Source organism: Entelurus aequoreus, linkage group LG25, assembly GCF_033978785.1.
Source record: "Entelurus aequoreus isolate RoL-2023_Sb linkage group LG25, RoL_Eaeq_v1.1, whole genome shotgun sequence".
Lineage (NCBI taxonomy): Eukaryota > Metazoa > Chordata > Actinopteri > Syngnathiformes > Syngnathidae > Entelurus > Entelurus aequoreus.
In genome coordinates, this window is record NC_084755.1 from 33,346,875 (window position 1) to 33,359,462 (window position 12,588).

At 38.2% G+C, this 12,588-nt stretch overlaps 1 protein-coding gene across 1 annotated transcript in view; it reads left to right on the top strand.

Moving 5' to 3' along the window:
* Positions 1-12,588, top strand: part of LOC133642608 (retinoic acid receptor alpha-A-like) — a 71,315-nt gene that overhangs the window by 47,917 nt on the left and 10,810 nt on the right. Inside the window, exons 4-8 of the mRNA XM_062036898.1 lie at positions 2,033-2,193; positions 6,601-6,777; positions 6,857-7,061; positions 8,597-8,664; positions 10,704-10,794. Of these exons, the coding sequence (XP_061892882.1) occupies positions 2,033-2,193; positions 6,601-6,777; positions 6,857-7,061; positions 8,597-8,664; positions 10,704-10,794 (702 nt within the window). The remainder of the gene's footprint in view (positions 1-2,032; positions 2,194-6,600; positions 6,778-6,856; positions 7,062-8,596; positions 8,665-10,703; positions 10,795-12,588) is intronic.

Sequence of the window (12,588 nt, forward strand, 5' to 3'; positions counted from 1 at the left end):
ATAATAATAATAATACCTGGGATTTATATAGCGCTTTTCTAAGTACCCAAAGTCGCTTTACATGTTTTTCTGAACCCATCAATCATTCACACCTGGTGGTGGTAAGCTACTTTCGTAGCCACAGCTGCCCTGGGGTAGACTGACGGAAGCGTGGCTGCAATTTGCGCCTACGGCCCCTCCGACCACCACCTATCATTCATCATTCATCATTCATTTCACCGGTGTGAGTGGCACCGGGGGCAAAGGGTGAAGTGTCCTGCCCAAGGACACAACGGCAGCGATTTTTTTTTTTAGATGGTAAGAGATGGGGAGCAAACCTGCAACCCTCAGGTTTCTGGCACGGTTGCTCTACCCACTACGCCACGCCGCCCCCAAATGCGAAACTTTCGGTTGAAAACGTCTATGTATGATGACGTATGCGCGTGACGTCAATGGTTGAAACGGAAGTATTGGGACACCATTGTATCCAATACAAAAAGCTCTGTTTTCATCGCAAAATTCCACAGTATTCTGGACATCTGTGTTGGTGAATCTTTTGCAATTTGTTTAATGAACAATGAAGACTGCAAAGAAGAAAGTTGTAGGTGGGATCGGTGTATTAGCGGCTGGCTGCAGCAACACAACCAGGAGGACTTTGACTTGGATAGCAGACGCGCTATCCGACGCTAGCCGCCGACCGCATCGATGATCGGGTGAAGTCCTTCGTCGATCCGTCGATTGCTGGAACGCAGGTGAGCACGGGTGTTGATGAGCAGATGAGGGCTGGCTGGCGTAGGTGGATAGCTAATGTTTTTAGCATAGCTCTGTGGGGTCCCGTAGCGAAGTTAGCTTCAATGGCGTCGTTAGCAACAGCATTATTAAGCTTCGCCAGGCTGGAAAGCATTAACCGTGTAGTTACATGTCCATGGTTTAATAGTATTGTTGATTTTCTGTCTATCCTTCCAGTCAGGGGTTTATTTCTTTTGTTTCTATCTGCAGTTAAGCACGATGCTATCACGTTAGCTCCGTAGTTAAAGTGCTTCGCAGATGTATTGTCATAGAGATAAAAGTCACTGTGAATGTCCATTTCGCGTTCTGTACTCTCATTTTCAAGAGGATATAGTATCCGAGGTGGTTTAAAATACAAATCCGTGATCCACAACAGAAAAAGGAGAGAGTGTGGAATCCAATGAGCCAGCTTGCACCTAAGTTACGGTCAGAGCGAAAAAAGATGTGTCCTGCACTGCACTCTAGTCCTTCACTCTCACTTTCCTCATCCACAAATCTTTCATCCTCGCTCAAATTAATGGGGAAATCGTCGCTTTCTCGGTCCGAATCGCTCTCGCTGCTTGTGGCCTTGATTGTAAACAATGTGCAGATGTGAGGAGCTCCACAACCTGTGACGTCACGCTACTTCCGGTACAGGCAAGGCTTTTTTATCAGCGACCAAAAGTTGCGAACTTTATCTTCGATGTTCTCTACTAAATCCTTTCAGCAAAAATATAGCAATATCGCGAAATGATCAAGTATGACACATAGAATGGATCTGCTATCCCCGTTTAAATAAAAAAAATTCATTTCAGTAGGCCTTTAAAAACATGATGTAGATTAAAAAAAAAGAATCTTTCTGCATAAAGCAGATATTATCAAAGTAAATGATTGCATATTGTTCTAATGTGTGATCCCTTGAGACAAGAAGCAGTAACATGCCTTCCTTACGTTATTTTTGCAGTTCTATGCATTCATATATGCAAAGTATAAAAATCGCAATTTTGGAGGTAAAAATCTGGTCAAAGTTGTGCAGCCCTAATATTAAGTATCTCCTGCAAAGAGCGTTTAATTGTTTGTCTTCTCAATATGCATTGTTGGAATATATACGTAAATGGACCGAGATACATTATTTAGAGTGAATAAAGTCATTTTTTTGACAATTTAAGTGAAATCAGATAATTTTCCAGAGGACCTCAGATGGTTGGGAGCCACTGCATTTAAATAGAGACATTTGAGTATGTAATACATCGAATAAACATGCCATGTTTCCTTCTGCCATCAGTGGTTCGGAATGATCGGACGAAGAAAAAGAAGGAAGAGAAGAGGCCGGTGGAGGTGGAAGTCTATGTGTTGTCAGCAGACACGGAGCAGATGATTGAGCGAGTACGACGCGCACATCAGGACACGTTTCCCTCTCTTGGTCAGCTGGGAAAGTACACTACGGTACTCACACTTATATTTTACTACATTACAGTGGAACCTGTTTATCTCGACAACCTTGTCTATGTGGACCAACTCATCAAGTCTCAATCCACCATGTTTTTAATACTAAAAACTGTTTGATAAAGTCAACGCTGATACAATAGGAGACCCAAAGGAGTAATTTTTCGGACAAATGGGTCTTTTTCTTTGTAGGTGTTGTAGTATTGTTAACTTAATCATTATCACTAGGTAGGCAGTGTGAAAGGACAACTTCAACATGTCTACTCGGGACATTTACCGTATTCAGTAATTTTATAGGCACCAATCGAGTTCCGTCTGTATTACATGGTATCGTTTCATGTAATATCAAACAGTGCCATATTTCGATACATTTGTCACTGGTGACGTCAAGTCATCGGCTTAAACACTTGACGAGGAAACAATCATTTAAGCAGCACTAAGAGCAGACTCAGACAAACAGCCTTGAGGTAATGATGTCATTGTCCATGCCAACAAAGCAAGTATGCCTGATAGAAAACACGTAAACGCACAGTAAAGCCATACGCTAGCTCGATTGTAATTTACAAGGGCTTTGCCATATGTATGGTACTGACATTTTACATTACAATTTCAACACCTCCAAATTGGGCTATGAAATCTACAACTAAGATGCACGTTACAGTCAAACAGCTGGTGTGTAAGCACAATACTTACTGTGTAAACACTTTGTAGGGTGCAACATAAGACAAGACAGACATTCAGCTTCATGGCAAACACTACCGTATTTTTCGGACTATAAGTCGCAGTTTTTTTCATAGTTTGGCCGGGGGTGCGACTTATACTCAGGAGCGACTTATGTGTGAAATTATTAACACATTAGCGTAAAATATCAAATAATATTATTTAGCTCATTCACGTAAGAGACTAGACGTATAAGATTTCATGGGATTTAGCGATTAGGAGTGACAGATTGTTTGGTAAACGTATAGCATGTTCTATATGTTATAGTTATTTGAATGACTCTTACCATAATATGTTACGTTAACATACCAGGCACGTTCTCAGTTGGTTATTTATGCCTCATATAACGTACACTTATTCAGCCTGTTGTTCACTATTCTTTATTTATTTTAATTTGCCTTTCAAATGTCTATTCTTGGTGTTGGGTTTTATCAAATACATTTTCCCAAAAAATGCAACTTATACTCCAGTGCGACTTATATATGTTTTTTCCCTTCTTTATTATGCATTTTCGGCCGGTGCGACTTATACTCCGGAGCGACTTATAGTCCGAAAAATACGGTACTTACTAGCTTGGCAACACACCGTAGTCTAGACACTACTGCCATCTAACATCTTGAAATTGCAACTACATGCAAAGTCTACTTTATAATACTTGCAAATGAGGTTCAGAAATGTGATAAAACAACTGGACAACACAGTTGTCATAATCAGCTCATTTTGAAATGTTACACTAAAAAAAGAGATATTATTATACAATCCTTAACATTCATCAACACACACAAAAGTACCAAAATTTGGTACCGTTTAATATCGGTATCGATTCCATGCATCGGGAATTGGTACCATACCATTTCAAATGTGAAAGGTACCCATCCCTAAATACTACAGTAAGAAAAATGTATACACGGTGACTTCATGTTCAGTGCAAAGTAGGGATGTCCGATAATATCGGACTGCCGATATTATCGGCCGATAAATGCTTTAAAATGTAATATCGGAAATTATCGGTATCGGTTTCAAAAAGTAAAATTTTATGACTTTTTAAAACGCCGCTGTGTACACGGACGTAGGAAGAAGTACAGAGCGCCAATAAACCTTGAAGGCACTGCCTTTGCGTGCCGGCCCAGTCACATAATATCTACGGCTTTCGACACACTCACAAGTGAATGCAAGGCATACTTGATCAACAGCCATACAGGTCACACAGAGGGTGACCGTATAAACAACTTTAACACTGTTACAAATATGCGCCACACTGTGAACCCACACCAAACAAGAATGACAAACACATTTCGGGAGAACATCCGCACCGTAACACAACATAAAACACAACAGAACAAATACCCAGAACCCCTTGCAGTACTAACTCTTCCGGGACGCTATAATATACACATCCCGCTACCCCCCCACCTCAACTCCGCCCACCTCAACCTCCTAATGCTATCTCAGGGAGAGCATGTCCCAAATTCTGAGCTGCTCTTTTGAGGCGTGTTAAAAAAAATAATGCACTTTGTGACTTCAATAATAAATATGGCAGTGCCATGTTGGCACTTTTTTTCCCTAACTTGAGTTGAAGTTGTTCTCTTATTTTGGAAAACCTTGTTATGCATCCATCCAGCGGGGCATCACAACAAAAGTAGGCATAATAATGTGTTAATTCCACAACTGTATATATCGGTATCGGTTGATATCGGTATCGGTAATTAAGAGTTGGACAATATCGGATATCGGCAAAAAAGCCATTATCGGACATCTCTAATGCAAAGTAAACTTTACAATAAAGGAATGACAGTTTAAACTTGTAAACTGCCAGGTACAAATGTTGTTTGTCATTGTAGTCAAAAAATACAACAAAACTAACTTTGTTCCAAAGTTTCATAAATAAAAATAGAATACTCGAAGAGAACCAATATGGATACAGAGCTAATGTTTCAACTTCAATGGCTTTAATTGAAATTACAGAAGAAATGACCAATGCAATAGATAGTAAAAAATGTGCGGCAGCAGTTTTTATGGATCTAACTAAAGCATTTGACACAATTAATCACAATATTTTAATCAAAAAACTAGAACGATATGGCATCAGAGGGTTAGCCTTAAACTGGATAAGAAGTTATCTAACAAACAGGAAACAATACGTGAAGCTAGGCGAACACACGTCTACAACGCTAAATATATCCTGTGGTGTACCTCAGGGATCAATACTAGGACCTAAATTATTCAATCTCTATATAAATGACATTTGTAAAGTTACAAAATATTTAAAGTTAGTATTATTTGCGGATGATACAACAGCGTTTTGTTCAGGAGAGAACACACAGGAGATAATACAAATAATAACAGAAGAAATTAACAAATTAAAAAGATGGTTTGACAAAAACAGACTATCGTTGAATCTTAGTAAAACTAAAATAATGCTATTTGGTAACAGTAGAAGAGAAAGTCAAACACAAATACAAATAGACGGAATAGAAATTGGAAGAGTAAATGAAACCAAATTTCTAGGTATAATGATTGATGATAAATTGAACTGGAAATCTTACGTAAAAAATATACAACATAAAGTTGCAAGAAACACGTCAATAATGAATAAAGCAAAACATGTTCTAGACAAAAAATCACTTCATATTCTCTACTGCTCGCTAGTGTTACCATATCTGAGTTATTGTGTAGAAATATGGGGAAATAATTACAAAAGTACACTTCATTCATTAACGGTGTTACAAAAAAGATCAGTTAGAATAATACATAATGTTGGATATAAAGAACATACAAATCCTTTATTTATTGAATCAAAAATACTGAAATTCCACGACATAGTGAATTTGCAAACAGCTAAAATTATGCACAAAGCAAACTATAACCTGCTACCCAAGAATATACAACAATTCTTCTCAAAAAAAGAGGAGAAATATAATCTTAGAGAAAAATGTAATTTAAAACATTTGTTTGCACGTACAACACTTAAGACCTTCAGTATATCAGTATGTGGAATTAAATTATGGAATGGATTAAGCAAAGCAATCAAACAATGTACTAATATGATCCACTTCAAGAAACTCTTCAAACTTAAAGTGTTTACAAAGTACAAAGAAGAAGAACCATGACAAACATTCTCAATTTATTTCATCCATCCATTCATTCATTCTTAAAGTAATCTTACTTATCTCATCACATGAAATATGACTTACTTCACCAATTATTATTATTAAATTCTTACTATTATTTATTTATTTATTTTTGTTGTGATTACTTATGGAGTTTATTGTGAAAAAATTGTGAACAGGAAGTGAACAAAAAGTTCTGCAACTGTTATGTAAAGAAAAGGGGTAGGATTAAATAAACTCTGCTTCTTCCTACTCCTTTTCGAACATGTTGAAAAGAGAAACTGGAAATTGTGATGTATCATGTGGTATGCTTGCATGTTCGAAATAAACTCAAACTCAACTCAACTCAACTCATAGTATAAAATATATGAACGCAGATTAATCTCAAAACCATGCCAAAAAATGCCATGTGTTGACATTTTATAAAAAATTATCACTCATTCTTTTTTGGCAAAATTCACAAGTAAATTTGCATACAATGGCTAGTTTGTCCATAGCAGTCGACTTAAAGGGTTTCCACTGGCGCAGGACTGGTCATTTTTCAAGTGATAACTTGTCCCATTCTTTTTCCTGACAGAGCAACAGCGCCGAGCATCGTGTCCCTCTTGACGTCAATCTTTGGGACAAGTTTAGTGAACTGTCCACCAAATGCATCATCAAGACAGTGGAGTTTGCCAAGCACCTGCCCGGCTTCACTACGTTAACCATTGCTGATCAGATCACTCTGCTCAAAGCTGCCTGCCTCGACATCCTGGTCTGCTACACTCCCTCCACACATCAATGGAAACGAAAAGAAATTGAAATCATTTCAATGACTCGTTTCTTTTTCTTAGATATTGAGGATTTGCACACGCTACACACCGGACCAGGACACCATGACCTTCTCGGATGGTTTGACTCTGAACCGCACTCAGATGCACAACGCCGGCTTCGGGCCGCTGACGGACCTGGTGTTCTCCTTTGCCAGCCAGCTGCTCCCACTAGAGATGGACGACGCAGAAACAGGACTGCTGAGCGCCATCTGCCTGCTATGTGGAGGTACGTGTGTTGGACACTAAAACGCCGAATTGAGTTGAGAATGTCTCCCAAATTCCAATTCAGTTTAATGAATGAGGTTGCAATTAGGAAGTAGAATTGCATTTCAGTTCGATTCAATTCGAATCAAAAGAAGTAGAATTTATATTTCTGTTGATCATGTGGGTGTATTCTGGAATGTACTACACTAAACAGTAGGGGTGTAACGGTACACAAAAATTTCGGTTCTGTATGTACCTCGGTTTAGAGGTCACGGTTCGGTTAATTTTCGGTACAGTAAGGAAACAACAAAACATAAATTTTTTGGTTATTTATAGAGATGTCCGATAATATCGGCCGATAAATGCTTTAAAATGTAATATCGGAAATTATCGGTATCGTTTTTTTTATTATCAGTATCGTTTTTTTTTATTATTATTTTTTTATTTATTAAATCAACATAAAAAACACAAGATACACTTACAATTAGTGCACCAACCCAAAAAACCTCCCTCCCCCATTTACACTCATTCACACAAAAGGGTTGTTTCTTTCTGTTATTAATATTCTGGTTCCTACATTATATATCAATATATATCAATACAGTCTGCAAGGGATACAGTCCGTAAGCACACATGATTGTGCGTGCTGCTGGTCCACTAATAGTACTAACCTTTAACAGTTAATTTTACTCATTTTCATTCATTACCAGTTTCTATGTAACTGTTTTTATATTGTTTTACTTTCTTTTTTATTCAAGAAAATGTTTAATTTATTTATCTCATTTTATTTTATAATTTTTTAAAAAAGGACCTTATCTTCACCATACCTGGTTGTCCAAATTAGGCATAATAATGTGTTAATTCCACGACTGTATATATAGCGGTATCGGTTGATATCGAATCTGTGCTTGGCCCCCAAAAAGCCCACCATTTTAACATGTAACATGCCTCTCAAAAAGAAAAACTAACTTTTGGATCAATATTGTATCAAAAGCAATACAATATACAATTTTTGGAAGAAATGTAGTCATTTACAGCATTTATCTTGCAGAGTGGACTTACACGGTATCTCCTTTGTGCTGCTTCATAGTCAAACACACTATCAGCAGCCTGTCCTCCGTTTAGATATTATTTTAACGACCTTAGCTGGCGTTATCGACTCCTTCTACTTCAGTATGGTGCACACTAGCAGTGATGCGCTCTAATTACTTCGCCAACCAGCGGTTGGAATGCACACAACCCAAATTTTTGCTCACAACCCAAAGCATAACAATTAGCCAACAGACAGTTTGTATCCCAAAAAACTTGAAAACTGCGGCATTCATATCCCAAAGTAGTACTATTAGTAAGAGTGGTCAAAGTTAGTTGAAATCCTTTTTTTAACACACGATTAACCTGCATGTCCTGCAGTTTGGAGAAACAGGGAGCTAGATATAGTGGAATGGTGGAATTAATCACAAGTTAACTTTTGGAGGAAAAAGAATAACAATCCTGATTATTAAAATGTGATGATTGAGAGTTCTAGTATTAATTGATCTTGCTCGCACGTGTCCACAGATCGTCAGGATTTAGAGGACTCGGACAAAGTGGATGTTCTTCAGGAGCCCCTGTTGGAAGCTTTGAAGGTTTGACATCTATATTTTTTTAAAATAATGATTTTTGTTGCAAAGAAGACCTGTTGTATATTTTGGTGTGCTATTGTCTGATTTACATGCTTCTCGGTGTAAAAGATCTGTTTATACATTTAAAATACATACGGTAGTAATACATCAAGGCTCCTTCAAGTTTTACTTGCTTTTTAAAAACTATTTCTATGAAAAAGTTAACATTTGCTGTACTTGCAAAAGTTGCTTCATCTCATAAACATTACTTAAAAAACAGTAATTATTTGACTTACAATGGTATTGTAAAAAAGAGTATAGATTTTTTTTTTCCATATGACTTTCAAGGTGTTATTTCTCCTTGCTTTATGCATTATTTAAGTTAAGTTAAAGTTAAAGTACCAATGATTGTCACACACACACACACACACACTAGATGTGGGGAAATTTGTCCTCTGCATTTGACCCATCCCCTTGTTCACCCCCTGGGAAGTGAGGGCAGCAGTGGGCAGCAGCGGTGCCGCGCCCGGGAATCATTTTTTGGTGTTTTAACCCCCAATTCCAACCCTTGATGCAGCGGTACTAAGTTGTAATACACTTTACCACCACTTGAGGCAGTAATGAAAATCTCAAACAATCAGAAGTCCGAAGCAAAAGTCAGAGCAAATTTTCAAGCGCAAAAATTATGACTTAAGTGGTTAAGCTGTATTTTCATTTGCACTCTCATTTTGTTGACAGTTTATTCAAGAAAAAATATAAATTATTAATGTTGCTTATTTATTTTAGTACAACATAATTGTACAGAAAGTACATTTGTTTTTGTCAGTTATGTATTCAGTCCATTTTTATGCAGTTCATTTGGTATTATTTTTCTAATCTGCTTGACCTAAGCCTAAGTTTTATGTGTTAAATAGATAATAATATTTGTGACTAACACATGCTTTTTCATTTCTTTGACAAGATTGTAAACTGTAAGTAGGTTGACTATGATTATTGAATTAAATTGAAATCAAGAGTAAGAGTACTAATTTAGTGATAATATTTGAGTGGTTAAGAACCCCTGTATTAGATGGTTGCATATACCTGATGTATTAATAAGGTTCAAGATTATTTATTATCTTTGTAAACACTTTTAAGTTGAAACTGCTTCTTAAACGGATCATAATACTACACTGCCTCCTTAAACGAACCGTTTGCAGACATAGAATAAGGGTTAAAAATGGGACGGTGAAGCAAAATTTGTGGCAACATTACACTGAAGCATATCCAATACATGTTATCTAGACCTGTGTTTTTCAACCGCTGTGCCGCGGCACACTAGTGTTCCGTGAGATACAGTCTGGTGTGCTTTGGGAGGTTATCTAATTTCACCTATTTGGGTTAAAAATATTTTTTGCAAACCAGTAATTATACTCTGCAAATGCAGAACGAAACTAAAACTGAACTGGCTACAAAGTAAACAAAAACAGAATGCTGGACGATAGCAAAGACTTACTGTGGAGCAAAGACAATGTACATCCGAACATGGCATGACAATCAACAATGTCCCCACAAAGAAGGATAAAAACAACTGAAATAGTCTTCATTGCTAAAAAACAGTAGATGTGGGACATGAAACTGCTACAGGAAAATACCAAAAAAAGAAAAAAAGCCACCAAAATAGGAGCGCAAGACAAGAACTAAAACATTACACACAGGAAAACAGCAAAAAACTCTTGCTTATGGTTTAAAGTCACATCCGACAATTGCGACAACGACTTTTTACTATCTACTGAGTTTAGTTTTTTAATGATTTCTGCTTGTGGTGTGCCTCCGGATTTTTTAAACGCAAAAAATGTGCCTTGGCTCAAAAAAGGTTGAAAAACACTGATCTAAACCACAAGGAAGTGTGTTAAATGTAGATTAGAATCATCATACACCCTTTTAAAGAACCCCTCTATACCTTGAATATGTTCAACCGTATGTTGGACGAACATCATTTCATCACTAAATGTTGATGCCTTCTGGACGTAAAGACTGGAATGAAAAGTAAGTTTTTTTCATCTGCTTGTTTGCTTGTCCAGATCTATGTTCGGAGGAGACGGCCTGACAAGCCCTGTATGTTTCCGAAGATCCTGATGAAGATTACTGACCTCAGGAGCATCAGTGTGAAGGGTGAGTGCTGTGCACACATTAGTGACATTTCTATAACAACTTTTGCACACATTTAATAGTCTTGCTAATCAAGTAGGAAAAACAATGTTTCACGCTGCATAGCGATAATAATGAAGTTAAAGGCCTACTGAAATGAGATTTTCTTATTTAAACGAGGATAGCAGGTCCATTCTATGTGTCATACTTGATCATTTCGCGATATTGCCATATTTTTGCTGAAAGAATTTAGTAGAGAACATCGACGAAAAAGTTCGCAACTTTTGCTCGCTGATAAAAAGGCCTTGCCTGTACCGGAAGTAGCGTGACGTCACAGGTTGTGGAGCTCCTCACATCTGCACATTGTTTACAATCATGGCCACCAGCAGCGAGAACGATTCGGACCGAGAAAGCGACGATTACCCCATTAATTTGAGCGAGGATGAAAGATTCGTGGATGAGGAAAGTGAGAGTGAAGGATTAAAGGGCAGTGGAAGCGATTCAGATAGGGAAGATGCTGTGAGAGGCGGGTGGGACCTGATATTCAGCTGGGAATGACTAAAACAGTAAATAAACACAAGACATATATATACTCTATTAGCCACAACACAACCAGGTTTATATTTAATATGCCACAAATTAATCCCGCATAACAAACACCTCCCCCCTCCCGTCCATATAACCCGCCAATACAAATCAAACACCCGCACAGCACACTCAATCCCACAGCCCAAAGTACCGTTCACCTCCGCAAAGTTCATACAGCACATATATTTCCCCAAAGTCACGTACGTGACATGCACATAGCGGCACGCACGTACGGGCAAGCGATCAAATGTTTGGAAGCCGCAGCTGCGTACTCACAGTACCTCGTATCCAACTCAAAGTCCTCCTGGTAAGAGTCTCTGTTGTCCCGTCTCCACAAGCATGCGTATCCAACTCAAAGTCCTCCTGGTAAGAGTCTCTGTTGTCCCATCTCCACAAGCATGCGTATCCAACTCAAAGTCCTCCTGGTAAGAGTCTCTGTTGTCCCAGGCCAATGGTAAAGCTTGTCCCAGGCCAATGGTAAAGCTTGACTGTCATCGTTCGGGAATGTAAACAATGAAACACCGGCTACGACGTAGCCGCTACGTGTTTGTGTTGCTGCAGCCGGTCGCTAATACACCGCTTCCCACCTACAGCTTTCTTCTTTGCTATCTCCATTGTTCATTAAACAAATTGCAAAAGATTCACCAACACAGATGTCCAGAATACTGTGGAATTTTGCGATGAAAACAGACGACTTAATAGCTGGCCACAATGGTGTCCCAAAATGTCCGCTACAATCCGTGACGTCACGCGCAAACGTCATCATACCGAGACGTTTTCAGCAGGATATTTTGCGGGAAATTTAAAATTGCACTTTATAAGTTAACCCGGCCGTATTGGCATGTGTTGCAATGTTAAGATTTCATCATTGATATATAAACTATCAGACTGCGTGGTCGGTAGTAGTGGCTTTCAGTAGGCCTTTAACAATACTGCAACACATGTCGACATAACATGCCCATTTTTAATAGAAATTAACCTTTTGGGTGTCACATTTTATGTTTGCAAAAGCAGGGCGCGTTATTATTGGGATGTCTTAGAGCAGAAGTTCTTACGCCTTTTGACCTCGGGGCCCAATTTTTCCACTACAAAGGGGCCTGGGGCCCACTCAAATATTTACACTAAATCAGTAATCTTACTTTTAATCATAGTCAATAATTATATCTAAACTACTTACAGTTTAACAGAACAAACCTTTATGTTGAAGAGGTTCATTTAGCCTACTAATGT